Source organism: Carassius auratus, chromosome 26 (genome assembly GCF_003368295.1).
Source record: "Carassius auratus strain Wakin chromosome 26, ASM336829v1, whole genome shotgun sequence".
In the NCBI taxonomy this organism is placed as follows: Eukaryota; Metazoa; Chordata; class Actinopteri; order Cypriniformes; family Cyprinidae; genus Carassius; species Carassius auratus.
Window position 1 is genome coordinate 8,489,817 of NC_039268.1, and position 18,154 is coordinate 8,507,970.

General features: G+C 36.1%; 1 protein-coding gene across 4 annotated transcripts in view; it reads left to right on the forward strand.

Annotated features, from left to right (window-relative positions):
• The window catches only part of pax5 (paired box 5), a 55,433-nt gene continuing 37,279 nt past the window's right edge, over window positions 1-18,154 (forward strand). Inside the window, exons 1-5 of one of the 4 annotated variants that reach the window (XM_026204039.1) lie at window positions 1-340; window positions 9,774-9,939; window positions 12,811-13,008; window positions 14,381-14,445; window positions 16,951-17,076. In XM_026204039.1, the coding sequence (XP_026059824.1) occupies window positions 295-340; window positions 9,774-9,939; window positions 12,811-13,008; window positions 14,381-14,445; window positions 16,951-17,076 (601 nt within the window). In that variant the 5' untranslated portion in view covers window positions 1-294. Of the gene's footprint in view, window positions 341-4,414; window positions 5,743-9,773; window positions 9,940-12,810; window positions 13,009-14,380; window positions 14,446-16,950; window positions 17,077-18,154 lie in introns of those variants that run through there. The other 3 variants (XM_026204036.1, XM_026204038.1, XM_026204037.1) reach the window with 3 other exon arrangements.

Here is an 18,154-nt window from a genome sequence, read left to right on the forward strand (position 1 = left end):
GAGGAAGAAAGAGGGCATGAGCGCGCGGCTCTTTCTTGACTTTGCCCCATAATCGTTTCACGCTTCCTTCAGAGTCTCTTTTCCACCTAAAACGTTTAGTCTCACTCCAGTGAACAATTGCAACGGCGCAACAGGGAGCGGAAGAGACACATTATTTCAAACTACCATTCGTCAAAACCACTGTTACAAAAAAGAGCAGAGTGAAAAGCAACAGAGGACATAGGAGAGGGAACTTTTTTTGTTCTCACCCCCCCCACCCCCCGCTCATCCCTCTGTCCAACCGCTAGCCACGGCATGGACTTGGACCAAAAGGGTCCATCTCTGCGCATCGGACGGTCGGGTAGGGCCTTGTTTCTCCATTTCATTTGAACTACCATTGTTTGTACAAAGTTGTCTACTAATAAAAATGTCTCTCTTTTACAAAACTAAACTAACAAATACAGCATTTGTGCACTAACTACACGGGCTTATATGTGTTTTATAAAACTGTTTGGTTTTTGGATTGATCCTTATATTGATATGCATTTTGAAAGTTCATTTTGTGACACTTTTAAAATCAGAAATCTAGAACAACACGGGCCTAGATATTCTATAAGCTTACATTTTGGCCACACCTTTGCTGACTCTGTGATTTTGACAGCAACGTATTTTTGAGCTTGAAGTGTGCTGGGTTTAGGCCTATTTGTCGGGACTATTACAATCCAAAGGGACATAATCAAAATTCAAAACCGTCACAAGAAATTTCAAAACAGAACTATACGTGAAACCAATTACATTTCCTGTCACACAATGAGGTGGTTGAAAGATGTATGCTCCAATGGGAAGGGTTTGAGCCCGAGTGTGAGTGTCTATATTGCAGATCTTTTCATTCAGAATCCAAAAGTATGAATTATGAGTGTTCAGTCCATGGATTCAATAGAAAACAGTTCTGTGTTTTCATAAACGTCCGTCGTTCACGCGTCACATCTTGAACTCCCAATGAAACGGCGCGTGCAATCGAGATTTATGTGTAAATTCTGTCGGTGTTGGTGCTTGTTACTTTGCTAAACGTGAGACAGGCCTACACAAATCGCACAGTACTCAAAATTGATTGTTGTCATGTAGAAATGGTACTTTGAAAAGTATAAAGCTATACAAGGGGACATGCATTACTTTTCTTAACAAAATGAGACATGTTTCTTAAACTGACATGTTCTTAAATTGCTCTGCAAACTAAAGCAGTAAAGGTGGTTCATCTCACCTGGTTCAAAACGATACGCCTAGCTATCCTTGAAGATTATAAATAATAATAGCATGCGACATTGTGGCCTATTTTAGGTTATCGTGTCTTTATTTTTCTGGTGATTTTTATTATTATTATTATTATATATATATATTTTTTTTAATTGGCCCACTGTGTCATAAATATATATTTGATAAATAGGTCACTGCCTTTAACTGATGGAATAGGCATAAGCTTAGACATCTGATAGTCTTGCAGTCCTTTGGTTAGAGGTTCTGTGTGTTTCATCCAGAGCATTTTTTTTCTCAGTGACAGCATCTGGGACATAATTTGTAGAATTTATTTAACTTTCGATTGAACCAAAACACAATCTCCACTTCTCACGAATACAAAATGAGAGTTTGTGTCAGTGATGTGATTCATTGCAAGTACGACCAACTTGGAGTGGACTGGAAACCCTGATACTCTGAAATATGTACATTATTATTATTACATATTCAGATTTCTGAACACTTTTATAGAAATGTTATATTTTTGTTTACTATTAATTATGTTTATTATCGAAAGTGATCTGAGTCCGACTCATTATTTCCTTATTACTTTTTTTCCAAACTTTCTTTCTTTCTTTCTTTCAAAGCGTTAAATAATTTAAGATTATTTATTCTTTTAACAAATGATTTGAATAATACACTTTTATAAAAAAAAAAAAATCCATACCAGAAAGCAATTTTATACATGATTTTAGTTGTTTTAGTTTTACTTGTTTTAATATTTTATTATATTAAATATTTATTTTTTGTTGTTTTTGATTGCTTCCACTGTCTTCATCTGTAAGTAGCTTTGGATAAAAGCGTCTGCTAAATGAATAAATGTAATGTAAATGTAATATTTAATTTGCTAAATATATGCAGAAAAAATTATTTTGGGCAACCACATCTGGTATTTTTATTTATTTATTTATTGGGAAAAGGGGCAGACTAGATAAACTAAAATAATTAAGATAATTTACTAGAAAAAATGTAAATCGTTTAATCAGCCTAATGTTATACAACCATTATTGTTCATCTGTTTGTTCTCAACATAAGGAACAAAACAACACAACTAACAAATAAATGATTGAGAAATGTCAACTGAAAGCCTATAAGGGCTTCGAAAGAACATGAGTGTTCACCTTAATTGTTAATGTTAGTAAAATAACTTAATTGATCCCCACATCTAAACATCTTATTAAAATTAATACGGAATAGCCTGCAAAATATCTACAAACAGCGCTATTGTATATTTTAATATTGCAACACGTTTATCATTATATATAGGCTATGTTTTCACAAGTTTAAAAGTGAGCGTGTGTGTATGCTCATAAATGTGTGTGTGTGTGTGTGTGTGTATTGGTAAATATGGTTTATGAGGACACAAATGTATCAAATGACATGGGTAGGCTACTACAACGTAAACATGGTCTATGAGGATAGTTTTTGTGTCCCCGTGAAACAAAAGACTTCAGAACATACAAAACTGTGTTTTATGAAATTCAAAAATGGCTAATAGTTAATTCCCTGTAAGTAGTAGGTTAAGGTGTAGGGCGATAGGAAATACAGTTTGTACAGTATAAAAACCATGTGAACCACAAATGCAAGTATGACTCTGTGTGTGTGTGTGCGTGTGTGTGTGTGTGTGTGTGTGTGTGTGTGTGTGTGTGTGCAAGCTGACTTGATCCAGCTTCTTCACACGAGACAAAAGGTTCGCCCCCTCGTGGCACTTATAGTGCACCGCGCGGGAATCTTTTAAAGCCTTAAAAAAAGACGAATATATGTTTAAGCACATTGATTTTGAGCATGAGCCACGGGATTCCAACGACTTCAAAGTTACCTTTTTTCTCACCACACATGCAAATGCACGTAGAGTAGCAGTGTCTCTGTTCTCTAAGTGTAGATAACACTGTGATTGGTCACAGAAGATGCACGACTACTTTCTCCAAAATGTACTCATTCCAAACAGAAAAAAAATGTTTTATAAGAGTTAAGTTTTGCATTGTATCCAGGCAAAGAAACATCTCGGCATAATTTAATAGACCGAGTAACACTATGCAAAAAAAAATTCGTTGTATGTTTTGATGCAATTATTATTATTTTTTAGTTTAGTTTTTGTTTACAAAAGTTTTTTTGTAGCATATATATAAGGACATAAATTAATATACGTAATTGAAAAACCAACTACATGTTTAAAAAAATACTTCAAGTTAATTAATTCACTAACTTTAACTTAATTCAAGTAAATTTTGTGTGCGTGTGTTCTTGCCTAGGTAAGTATTGTTTTTATTAAAGACCAAATTAATGTTGATAACCCTAATTTTATGTTTTTAAAAATGCTTGTTATTTCTTCGTATAACACTTATCACCATGCTAGCCACCACAACAATTATAATCACCATTATTAAAAAAACAAATCACAGTTACTAAGTCAACTAAACTAAACATGATTACATACCAAGTGCTTAATAATCTGTTAGAAGGCTGGTAATGAATACTTGTTTGGCTTGAAAATAGAGCAAAAGTCTGCATGGAACAGCGCTCGTGTCTGTCAAACAATGTAGAAAGGAAGAATCTTTTTTCAAAGGCGCATACATAACAACGAATAATTTGGGCAACTTTAATGAATGCATAAACATTCAATTCGTTAATTAAGATTTACCAAACAATTTACCCAAAACAAAAAAATCTAACTTGTTTATGATTTGAAGTCGTAGGCTTAACTGCACGCGCAAGTGCGATATTTATAATTTCTAAATACTTTGCAAATACAATACTCTTTGAAAAACTCTGTAAATTTATTTTATATGCATTGTTTTTTTTGTCTTATATGCACATGTCGTTCAGTGAAATGCTACAACGTGTCAAATGCCATAAGCAATATGTTTAAATGATTTCCAATGCATTATATTGTCTTATTCATATAATTGAAAATATTTTGACGCAATACCTTATTATTAACTATTTATTAATTGGAAGACTGAAAAGAGTGCAAACGGATATTTGAAAATTTCAATTTTATCCCCTTCCTTAATTGAAATTAGACACGGGATCAGCGACACCACTGAACCAACTTCGATTCAAGACTCCCTATTTGTCAGTGCACAATTGGGACTGCACGTCACTTTCATATTGGCTGAGTGTTAGCCAATCGGTGTCGTCTTTATCTGAGCGCGACTCAGGGCGATTGTGACGGCAGAGGTGCAGAGCCCGGATAGGTAGGCTTATCTTGATTGACAGTCGCGCTCGCGCTCGGTAGTAGATTCAGAGCGCTGTAGCTTGGCGCTGTCCACACGAGAGCAGGTTCTGAAACGCGCCGTGAGCTCGTGCAGTGATTGCGCGGTGAGGACGGAGGATCGGGCACTGCTTCTCGCCGACGGAGCGCTCACACGGGAAGAACATCCGACGCGACCAGACCGACAAATTACACTACCTTATCAGACATCTGAGACTTTCCGTGGATTTTTACGCACTGGTTCAAAACTTGATAAACCCAGTTTTCTTCTTCAGGACATTTCTTGGACATTTTTTTTCAAGTTAAAATTCTTCGCGCAATGGCTGTTTTTTATTTTCTATTTAACTTTGGCAAACATTTTGATTCGGGGTTCATACCACGTACTTTGTAATCTCATAAATCCACGGTCGTATGTCTTTTGTTTGGGGATCTTCGTGTTGTCGGAGTTAACCTGCATTTTGTTTCTTTCTAAAAAGAGAGTCTGAGAACGCGTTTTGGGCGATCAGAAGATCAAGATGCAAGGAAACGCAAGGTTTACGTGAAGATACGACGGACATGAAATAAATGAGTTGGTTTGTCAGAAACCTCACCCGGATTGTACAGACCCCTGTTAGAGACGCGCTCTGACAGTGCGAACCTCAGTCACAGTTCACGGGTCACGGTCAGTGGAGCGAGGATGTCAAGATAGAGCTTGGAAACGAGACTTCTACATTTTTATCTAAAGCTTAAGACTGTTCGGACTAATATTACAAATTGTAGATATCGCCAGGACTTTTTCTTGAAATTCAGTTTTTGTGAATCCCAGCTGATGTCTGAGTTGGTTCACCCTGGATGTTGGGCCGCAGAAGCAGTTGTGTGATCCTGCATGGTTGTACCCTGACCGCCCATTTACATTTTTTGTTGATTAATTAATGTTGAATCAGATAAATTGTTATTTATGAATGACCTCTTTTCCTTTACCCCGGTGAGAATCACAAAATCTATTTACGTATATTCTTCTGTTCTTGACCTTAGGCCTTATAGGGGCTTCAGGTTCAATAGTTTATTTTCCAAACAAAGTTTCTGTGGACTTCCACACAGCTGAAACTGTTTAAGAGAAACATTTCCGAGCAGAGAGGACAGAATACACACGCAGAAACCTTTGAAAGAGCAAGAAAAGGACATTCTAAACTTTTTGGTGTTTTTTTCACTGGAAGGCCTGTTCTACTGACCGATGGAAATCCACTGCAAACACGACCCGTTCGCAGCGATGCACAGTAAGTCCACGGTAGACTTTCACTTCAGACTAACTGCTGTTACATTTTTGATTTCTATCAAAGTTCCCAAAATACGCCCCCCCCCCACACACACTTATTCTAATATTTCTTTCAGAATTATAGAATAATTAAAATACGCTCTGATTAAATTTAAAGAAACCAAAGTACTTTGTGCACTGTTGCTGGTCAACTTTAAAAAGGCAGCAGTGTCTTAAATAACGGTTAATTTTTTTGCTGTTGGGGCTAATTATTTGGGGAGTTTTCTCTTCATTATGAACCGTGTTTCTTTGTTAGAGCTTTTGGCTTTCTGTCTGACAATCCCTGGGGAAAGAGAGGGGGAAGAGATCGCGACCAAGGCCGGTAGCCAGCGGACACAAACTGAACTTGAACCGCAGCTGAGAATATGGCTCCGTAACCTTTAAATACTTGGCTTGAGGGTGGCTGTAAACAGGCCACTTGTGAGGTTAAAAACGGAAGCTGAAGTTGCCCACTGTAGCGGAGAGATGTGTGGTCACTCACTCGTGACATGGCGGACACCGGTGGTCCCCCAAGATACCAGCGTTAGGGCCCCTTTCCTCTTTCCTTCTCTTTAGCCCATTTCTTGTTCTAGTTGCCGCCGACGCGCAAAAAACAGCTTACTCACTTGAAATAATTATGAATGGGAATTTTAAGTTGGCAAGACATACTTTAGAATTAAATTTTTTACAAAATCCATAATTATTATAAATATATTTAAACTATTTACATGTCATCAATTGGTAGGAAAAATAGTTTTAAAATGGAAAATCGCAATGGCTTTGTTGCCAAAACCAAGAGCTGCCAATCACATATTAGCCTATGCACATAAAAAATACAATTGTGGTCGCTCTCTCTCTCTCTCTCTCCCGTTCCTCTGTCGCTCATTCTTTATTTCTCTTCCAGTCTTCTTTCTCACCGGTGAATAAACCCTCATGCACCAAGCCACCGCACAACCCAAATATGCGCGCACCCACCCACTCGCACACGCACATCTATGTGAAATGACATCTATTGGCACGGTGAATGAAACGGTGGATTAGATGTATACAGATTTCAGAAGCTAGAACGAATCACGTTTCCTCTCCGCCACAATATCTCAATACAATCCGCGGGGTAAAACGATTACACCGAAAATGTCAAACGGTGCAAGCTTTAAGAACAGCCTGTGACACGAACCTGCGAGACTCTGAGGAAAGACAGAGAGAGAGGAAGAAGACTTTAGGATGTTTTAAACTCATAGTCTACTTTTCTTGCTCATGAATATTAATAAGTCTCTGCAGGTTTTAAAAAGGTGTGCTCATAAAAAGTGTGAACGCTTGTACAATGTAGCCTAAGTTTCTATAGGGCCTATATTTAATTCTCCCTCTGGGGCAGTAAATTAGATGTTATACGGTTGTTATAAGGCCACTGGTTGGTCTTCTAAATTTGTTACAGTTTTATGCTAAATTGAAATAAACGACGAACGCAGATTAATATTAATCTTAAAAAATTAAAGCGAATTCAAACATTGTTTCATCTAATCTTGTTTAGGCTAAATGTAAGATGCAAACCTATAAATACTATTTATTTTCAATAACTTAAAATAATAATTATTATAATAATTATAATTATAATTCAGTCTTGCTTAGGAGTAGAGCTTTGAAGTTTATGCAAAAACCAAAATAAAATAAAAAATAAATAAATAAAGATTTTGCTGAAATTTCCATGAGTTTCCCTGCTCTGTTGTTAGTTTTCTCCTCTTAAAACCCAACAGTATTGTTATTAAAATGATTGGCTACATTTTACGCAAATTAAACTAAATGTACTATATAAATAAATAAGCAGGTATTATCAATGAGTTATAAATTACTAACAGGCTATGATAGGTTATATGATTAACTTGACTATAGGATATATGGCAAAATAATAATGAATATGTAACAAATTATACAACGAATATGTAACAGATTTAAAAAGCCTACAACAGTTTAAAAGCAAATTATGAATATAAAAAAACACCACTCTTTAAAACTTTTTTCTTTCTTTTTTTCTTTTTAATCCAGCTAACCTAAACGCTTTTATTAAACGATAGGCTATATATTACTTACTACATTAATATTATGATTGAACTTTTTCAATACAAGATAAGATTTTTAAAATGTAACTATCTGTGCTTTTATTTTCAAACGCTGCATTCTTTTCCAAAAACACTGAATTTACAATGCATGAATGAAGTTAGTCCCTTACTTGTTTTCTCTCTCTCTCTTTTTTTTTTTTTTTTTTTTTTTTTTTTTTGGTGAGGCTGTCTGTAAAGCACGCTGATGTCACGTCGCTTTGCTGCGTTTGGTTCGCTCTGTTTGGAGCGGTTTAATCGGAGCGGCCGATAGCGGATCGTAATGGAGCAGCGTCTCTAATCGGGTTTATTTTCTGGATGGGGGAGCATGAATGTCTTTCAGCCGCTCTCGCTGTTTCTAAACGGAACCTGCCTCGAAATCAATCAAAGCTCTAGGAACCCTTCGATTTATAAGCCAGCCGTATTTGCAGAAGAAACGGGAGAAAGTCTTGGTCAGATCACATCTGAATAGCTTGTTTCGTTTAATCCCTACTGCAGCCTTTTCTCTCTCTATGACATGCACTTACATTCAAACACACGTCCACACGTATACATGCTCTCATTTACCCTCAAACACAAACTTGCTCTATACATCATTGGATTGTATGCATGCTTTGTACATGGGCTAACTACTGTAAATCAGTGCTTATATAGTTAACAAAGTTTTTAAAAAATTGAAAAATTAATCTAAAAATATATTTGTAAGCAATGCATTTATTAAAAAATTTAAATAAGCCATTCCAGAGAGAGAGAGAGAGAGAGAAAAATTACACTCCAGTTTCAACTCAGTTTGTTGTATTTCTTTTGTATTGTGGGAATAGTTGCCTACTTTATTTTATTTAAACAGGAGATTAAGCAAAAGTGGAATTGTTTTACAAATAATTATTCATTTAACAGATGCTTTTATCCAAATGACTTACAAATGAGGAATATGTTTGCACACCTAATTTTAAATGTACATTTTTAAAATTCAATTTAGCTAGTTGACTCTATGACTTAATCACTTTGCTCAAGGTTATTCAAATAATAAACTGTAACTGAAAGACACATAAAAAGAGAAAAAGAAAAAGAAAAAAGGAAACTAAAACATTATTTGAAAGGAAAGGAAAATGAGGTGAAATGAAACAGAACACAAAATGCATAATAAATAATGTTTACTCTCAGAAATCGAACAGGTCAAATCTCTCACTAAAGGATTTTTTTTTAAATATGAAAATTCTGTTTTTCTGCATATTGCCTTGAGAAAATGAGAAAATTGAGAAAAGACGTAGTTGGGTTTTAATTTTCTGTTAGCTGAACTTATGTATTTAGTGATAGGCACACAAGGCCAGTTTGATATTGCCTTCTCGGATGTATTTAAGATCCATTACCCTGTAGCTTGGATTAACAGACACCCCCCAGTTCTTTTGTGTGTGTAAATGAAAAAAAAAGAAGTGTTTGTGTTCCCCTTCTGAAGCAATCAGTATGTTAATATGACAGATTGTCTGGATTACCACGTAAACTTCTGCACTGAAATGATGATAAGATACTGAATTCTAATGAATATATACAGTACAAGAATGCAATAAAATTGGTATCCAAAAGTCTAAGCCCACAAAGGAGGTCCATCCCACCACCCACCGTGCAAAAAAGACACACAACAACAATTATAGACAGACGGACACAAACAGACAGACAGACAGAAATACTACCTTGGGTGAGGAGGTCATGTGCAGTTCTCTAGGTGACCACCAGGGGTGATATGATAAACAGGAGAGGAAGAGACTGCATAATCATAACCTTCAGGTCAAACACACAAACACACACACACACACAAACCAGGATTGGACAGCATCACTTCTTGCCCACCATGTGTCAGCTTCAGTGTTTAAGGAAGATATGATTTTCTCAGTTTCTCTTTTATTTTTGTTTGTGTCTGCAGGGCATGGAGGGGTGAATCAGCTGGGTGGGGTGTTTGTAAACGGGCGTCCCTTGCCTGACGTGGTGAGGCAGAGGATAGTAGAGTTGGCCCATCAGGGCGTACGTCCGTGTGACATCTCCCGCCAGCTCCGGGTCAGCCACGGCTGCGTCAGCAAGATACTGGGCAGGTGAGTTCTGCTTATTGTAAAGAAAAGTGAAGAAGCCTTTTGTGTTAACATCACTAGCAAAACAAGTACCAAAGTACTAATGTACTTTGCATGTAACATAAGAACAATGGTAATACCATGGTACATGCAGTATATAGGTACCATTTAATATAAGTATACTATTTTGCATGGTTTCTATTACTTCCATATACTTATGCTGTATTTATTAAATTTAAAGCACTGAGAAGTACAGAAACGTTCAAAGGGTTTGGGGCAAAATTGATATGTGTATTTACTCAGGACAAATTAAGTTGACGTTAAGTACCTCCGTAATGTTACAAAAATTCTGTTTCCAATAAATCCTCTATTGAACTTTCATTCATCAAAGAACGCTGAAAAAAAAAAGTTCAAAAAATATTGAGCAGCACAACAGTTTTCAACATTGATAATGCTAAGAAATTCAGCTTTGCCATCACAAAAAAATAAATAAAATAAAAAATAAATAAATATATATATATATATATATATATATATATATATATATATATATATATATATATATACAAAAAATAATAATATATATATACAAAAAATATATTTTCTTTGAAAAACATTAAAATGTTAGTGAAGCTGTTTTTTTAATCACTTTATGCAGCTCATTTCTCAAGCTTTAAACAAATAGATTAACATCAGGTGTGTATTATAATAAAGAGTGAATGAGTCTTGCAGCTATTAGCGAACATTTTACTAGACATGCTGGACCTCGTATCTCATTATAGAGGCCGAATGACAGTTTCTTGAGATATTTTATGATTATTTCATATAACAATGTACTTGCAATGTCAAGTTGGCTAAATTTGTTTGTAGTCTATGCTAGCAGACACCACAGATTAGTTCCCACACACAGAGTTTGCCTAGTCCCAGACTGAAAAGGATGTTGAATAGAGAATCTCTATTGCCTGTGCCATTTTATCCAGAACTAGGCTTAATCTTTGCCTGGGAAACCAGCTTAATGTCCTCTATTGCATTCAAACAGTGGGGCCAGTATGTGTTTGGAGTCTTGCCTTTAAATGCTTTCCAACCCTCCTTCCGTTCTTTCATCAAGTCAACCTTTACTTAATCCATAATAAATATCAATTTCTGAAATATCCATACACTGATGAATGCTGTCCGTTCGCTTGATATCCCCTCTTTCGGCGGTTCAACTTGAGGCTGACTCAGCGCTTCCTTTCAAAGACGACACGTTGAAATTCAGAAATTCTCAAATCTCGCACTGAAGCCAAAGTCAAAGCGCCGTCTTTTCTTTCTGTCTTTCTGGGACAAAAAAGAAAAGATTCATCACATTTTACATTTGCATCAAAATGACACTGGCACCATACGTCTCCCGAGGCGGGAGGGATGGCTGGAAGGCCAGAGAGAGAGAGGGAGAGAGAGAGGAGGAAAGAGAGAAGGAGAGGGAGGAAGGGGTTAAGGGGGAGGACAGAATTTGAATGGATAAAGGTGTGGATTAGTGCTAGAGCCTTTAGCTATATCAAAAAAATGTGTTTCCCATTGTTCTCCTTTTGCCTCAACCCTCTTCCCCCAGCCCTGGTCCAACTCACTCATCCGTTACTGCGGCGCACGGTGTGTGTGTGTGTGTGTGTGTGTGTGTGCGGTAACGTCTTCCCTCCCTCTCACTGCTCAGGCAGAAAACACACTAATATGTGGGCTGCAAGTGAGGTTTGAGTAAATAAGGCGTATGACTAACTCTGCTCTCTTGTTAATGAGGGAATTTTCTGGTGAGCTTTTCATGGCTGTGCTGCATGAGCTGTGCTTTTGGTTTATGATTGTGTTTTGGACTTTAACTAAACTAAAGCAGTCAGACACGTGAGAATAAGCGGAGCACCTAAAACCCCCTTAACCTTGCTAAAAATCTCTGTAATGCACAACATGACCTGTTCCTTGATAAAACACCAGCAAGAGGAATATATGAGACATCAGTGTTCAATAAATGTGTTCATATTAATAATCTAAGATAGCGTTCATTTATTAATATTATTACAATTTCCATTTTTTTTATTTCAGTTAATAATCATATTGATATTATTATTAATACCATCTATCAATCACATAGAATATCAGAATATTAATCAAAAGTTTTGGGTCAATAATATTTTTTTTCATTTATTAATACTGAACAAGTACAAATACTTTTACTGAACAAGTATACATTAAATGTGTCGAAAACCACCCCCCTCCCCCCAAAAAATAAAAATAAAATAATGATACATGTACCATATTTCAAATGAATGCTGTTCTTTTGAACATTGATAATACAAAATTATTCTTGAATACCTAATCACCATATAAGAATAATTATTAATTAATATGAATTATTAAAAATAATTCTTCCACCGGATTACCTCATTTTCAATAGATTTTTGTTTTTAATTGTTTTTATTATTATTACTAATTAATTAAATAAATAATATATAATGATACTCTTTTAAAATTGATAACTTAAACGATTATTCAACCATGAACATTTGCTTAAATATAGGCTGTTTACACTTGCCGTGTATCTTAATCCAGCATTAATACAGAATGTGTGGTCACAGGTGTGCAGTTATCTGCACGGCTTTAAAGCGTCTCATCCATTCAGAATTTAGACCGGCCCCTTTTTTATAATTCCTGTAACATATAAGGTTTAAAAGTGCTCATCTGTGGCGGTTTTTTGTAAACAGCTTTGAACAACCCTTTTTTGCACGATTGTGAAAGCTATGTGTTGTTCTCTGTGTCTGTGTTACTAGTAACCAACTGTGCACTGACCGAGCGAGACTGGATGAGCATATATTCTTTCCCTATGTTTATCTTGCCTGGTGATATACAGCTCTCTATCTGTCTGCTCCACAGGTACTATGAGACAGGCAGCATCAGACCTGGGGTGATCGGAGGCTCCAAACCAAAGGTTGCTACACCCAAAGTCGTGGACAAAATCGCTGATTACAAACGCCAAAACCCCACCATGTTTGCCTGGGAGATCCGAGACAGACTGCTGGCAGAGAGAGTGTGTGACAATGACAGCGTGCCCAGCGTCAGCTCAATCAACAGGTGTGTGTGCACTGTAAAAATCATCCATTTAACTTGACACAAACCTTTCTTTCTATTTGATGTCCATTTGATCAGTCGGTTTCATCAACAGTAATTGAATTCACTTCGTTTTTCTTAAAATGTGAGGGGCTGAAACATAAGAGTATTAAGATTGTATTGGGTTGAAATAGTTGAAAGTGTGTTTTCTGAAATGTGTCTGTGGTATTGCTTCACTTTGGTAATATGAATTAAAGTGTATGGTACACTACTGTTCAAAAGGCTGAGATCAGTAGGATTTTTTATTATTATTAATGCTTTTATTGAGCATGGGTTGCATTAAATTTAACAAAAGTGACTGAAAAGGCATTTATAACATTTTCTTTTAAAAAAATCTATTTCACATTAGTGTTCTATTAGTCAATCAATCCTGAAAAAAATTTATCACAGTTTCCACGAAAATATTACGCATCACAACTGTTGCCAACGTGGATATTTCAGCATATTAGCATGATTTCTGAAGAATCACGTGACACTGAAGACTGGAGAAATGTCTGCTGAAAATTCAGCTTTGCCATCACAGGAATAAATTGCATTTGAAAAATATATATATGAATAGAAAACAGTTATTTGAACTTGCAATACTATTTTAAATATTAATGTTTTAACTCTATTTTTGATCAAATAAATGCATTCCTGGTGAGCATAAGAGACTTAAGACAAAAGAGACAAACACATTACCACCCCCAAACTTTTGAAATGTACTGTAAACGGTACAGTATGTGTGCAAAAGACTACATTTTTGAGAACAAGGCGATCAGTAGATTAGAGAAGTGATAGAGCAATGCATGGAGAAGAGATAGAAAGAATGCAGGGAGAGAGACATAGATAAAGGAAAACAACAGGAGTGAGTCAGTGGCGTAAAAAAGAAACACATATTCATGAGCAGTGTCCAGCTCACTGGTTCAACAGAATGTGTACAATGACAACCTTTCTCAGAGAGTGAGAGCAAGAAAGAAAGAAACAGAGGGAGGGAGAGAGAGAGGAGGGGGGAGAGGGACGAGGAGGAGAGGGGAAAGGTGCTTTGCTTGAGCAGCCATGCAGGAAGTGTGAGACTCTGCTGCCATGTCAGCCTGCATGAGCCACTTCTCTCTCTCACACACACACACACACACACACACACACACACACACACACACACACACACACACACACACACACACAGACACACACACACACACACACACACACACACACACACACACACACAGACACACACACACACACACACACACACACACCACATGTTTGCATGCTTATATTAAAGCATATACAGTATCACAGCTCCTAAACCTTAAACACATGGTAATGTCTGTTTGCTCCTACTTTGCTGCAGGATCATTCGCACTAAAGTCCAGCAACCACCCGGCCAATCAGGACCTCTCTCTGCCCATAACTTAGGTAAGAATCAACTTCACATATTCTTTTGTCATATTTCAAAATTCTCAAAATACAGAAATGTAGTTATTGGTGGGAAATACTAGGGAATTACATATTTTATATATATAAAAAAAAGAAATGTAGTTTCTGAAAAAAGCTTTTTGTTATACACATCCCATTCAAATGTTTTGGGGTCAGAAAGGTTTTTTATTTTTGATTATTATTATTTTCTTTTTAAAGAAATGAATAGTTTTATTCAGCAAATAGGTATTACTGTATATTTGATCAAAAGAGAAAGTAAAGGTATTTATAATGTTACAAAAGATTCGAACTTTCTACTCATCAAAGCGCTCATTATTCTACCTATCTATTCATCCATTTTTTTTTTCAAGGATTTTTTTTTATAAAATTAATCGTGGTTTCTACACGCAGCTCAACTTTTTCAACATTTTTAAAACTTTGAAATGTTTCTTTAGCACCAAATCAGCATATTTAGAATGCTTTCTAAAGGTTCATGTCAGACTGAAGACTGGATAAATATATTAAAAATATATTAAATATATATAAAATAACAGTAGAATTCAATTTTATTTTTTATTTATTAATTGTTTTGCATTTCTGAGCAAATAAACGATCTAATTTAAGCAGTTTAAGACATTGTTGAAGCACATATGTGATAATTTGAGATCTCAGGAGAAAGTCAATAAAAAGATAAAAGTTAAAGAAGTACTCATTTGCTCTCCATTTAATTCACTTTACCTTTAAGACTTACGTAGGCAGGGCTGTATCTCTCTTAGACATTGAGAGGAACAGAGATTTGAGATGTTTAAACATTTACTGTACTGTATTTCAATCTATCTCCCCATGTTTGATAAAAACCTTTAATCTGTGCTGTTGTTCTGACACTCAGATGACCCCAAAAACCAAAAGGGATTCTCCAAAAATGGTCTGAGATCAGTTTTCGAGGAAAACTCCCGTCGGCAGTTAATAAAGTATTGAACTGCGCTTGTCTCACTGTCAGTAATCTTCATAATCGCACACCTCCACTTAATCTAAATTAATTTTGCACGCACACCGCTCGCCAGTTCTCCGTCTCCTTCAGATTACGATGATAAATAGTTCTCATACCCAGGCGGAAAATTGAAATTTAGGGATTTTGAATATGAAGCGTTTGCTTCGGGTTTCCATTCCTCGACGCGTGGAGAAAAAAGTGCGAAAGAATAAGAGATTCAGATAATTGAAACGATAAATCAAGACTAAAAAAAAAAATGGAGGGATATGCATTCATTACATTTTCCACCTGGTTAGCAAACGAGAGCGGCGGGTGAGCAAAGGCGTTTATCTTTTCTCCGAACGATTTGTTTTTCTTTTTTCCCCACCTTCTCCATTTTAGCAGAGTCTGTTGGGATGCTGGATTAGCCTCATCTCTACACCGTAGTGTCCCCTTGGGGCCACTGTACTGTCACTCAGGCTGTACGTCAGCTGACAGGAAGTGAGATAAAGAGGAGAGAGAGGGAATGAAGGGTTGACAGAGAGAAGACTTTGTGGCCTTGTCCCCTACCGCCAAGACCTCACAGACAGCCAGACATGCCGAAAAGCTGTTAGCTTGTTAGCGTCTTATCCTTGGGCGGCAGCACGTTGCCAAAATTGAGTGACAGCAGGTTTTGGTGAAAGGTCTTTGGCAGGAAAAACACCAGGCCGAGAACCATGAAAGGAAAAACAAAACTCAAGAACATACTGCACATAAACAGATGACATAAGTATGGAAGCTTTAAGCGTTCAAAAGCTAGAATCACAGAAAACCTAATACAATCAATATTAATATACATTTACACAGATACATATTTTCTCACTCCTTGCATTACCTGGCAGTTGAACCGATGGCTAAAATGACTACATTAAAAAAAAAAAAAAATCTGGAAAAGAAAGCTTTAATAAAGGCATAGTTGACACAAATATTATAATTCTATTGTTACTTAATCATGGAGATATTTTTCCAAATCAGCGTGACTTACTTTCTTCTTTGAAACATTGACATCCACTGTACTTTTCGGCAATATAACGCAAGTCAGTGGGTACCGAAATTATACCTTTGAGTATTTTGGGATAACAGTTTATTATTATTTTTTATAAAGAAAACGAAAATTCACAACAACTGCATCACATCTTTGTAATATTTGAAGAACTTTTGTCTGCCAAATCAAAGTTATGTTATGCATCCAAAAAAATTCATGTTGTATAACCATCATACAGACAAAAAAGTCTTAAAACAAGAAGTGATATCATAGAAATGACCCCCACTGAACATCAGGAATGTGTGTTAAGGTTTAGGTAAGATTAGTTGTTAGAGTTGTAAAATGCTATTAATTAGTAAGTTAATCATAATATTTATACATTATATTAAGCTTGGAAAATATTTAAAATATGCAAAAAACTATTTAAAAATGGGCAGCAATAATGGTGTCCGCCATGTTCATGTATACTTAGGATATTTGTGGTGTTCATTACCTCTCTGTAACTGTCTAGCCTCTACAGTGGCAGTGACCCAGGTATCTGCAGTAACCAGTGATGCTGCAGGCTCCTCCTACTCCATCAGTGGGATTCTGGGAATCAGCTCACCTGCCGACGCAAACAAACGAAAGAGAGATGAAAGTAAGTCCATATGTGTGCTTTGTTTTCAGAAACTAACAAGGCCTAGGTTATTTGAAAATGTAATTTTACACCAAACTCACTCTAAACTTAACTTAACTGATATTCAGTAACTACCAGTGATTACTTAACAAAAAGCATCCTGAATTAATCCTTCATCTTTATCCTTTCTTTCGTTCTTTATTTCATTCCTATGCACAACATCATTTTAATGCACTCACACACATGCACACAAGCACCGGGAGCACAGATGGAAGTTGCTGAACATTGACAGATGCATCAGAGTAGGAGGGGGATTGGTCACCGCTGGCACGTCTTAGATAAACATCTCTATCCAGGGGAGGCGCAGCATGTGCATGTGGATGCGCACGCATGTGTGTTTTAAAAAGCCATTGCTTGGCAGACCCCTGCAGTACATGAGGGAACTCCAGATGTCACCCACATACACTCAAGCACAGTATGACTTACACCAGAAGATTCCTGTCTATTTGCTGCCCAGGGTTATTTCAGATGAATCTAAAACTGAAACTAAAATCAAAACCATAAAAAATCATTGCTTGAAATAAACTAAACATCAGCGATAAACAATAAAGTCAAATTTAAAGAACTTTTCCAGAAAATTTCAGCTAATTGCCAAGGCAACAATTCTCACTTTATTATGATGCACTTAAGTTTAATTTGATGTTGTAAAATAATTAAAATGGACGGAATAAAACAAGAAATACATTAAATAAATACAAAAATAACACAGTGGGTGTTATCAATAGCTTTATCAATAATATGTGATTATACGTAAGTTTAAAGAATAAATGTATTGACAAACAGTATAGACTTTTAATGCTATATAGAAAATTAGGGTATTAGCTGTGGTTGCTAAAACTGTAAAAATGATGGTAGCAATGTTTTAGGGTTAAAGGGATTGTACTGACAGTAAAAACAAAACTGTAAAAATGTCATAATATTATCATGCGATCTTGCTACTCTGTTTTGTAACTGTAAAATACACTGATAGCCACTTTAATAATATAATGTTGAATTAGATAGCCCTTCCACAAGCTGAGGTATATAGTAATAAACAGAC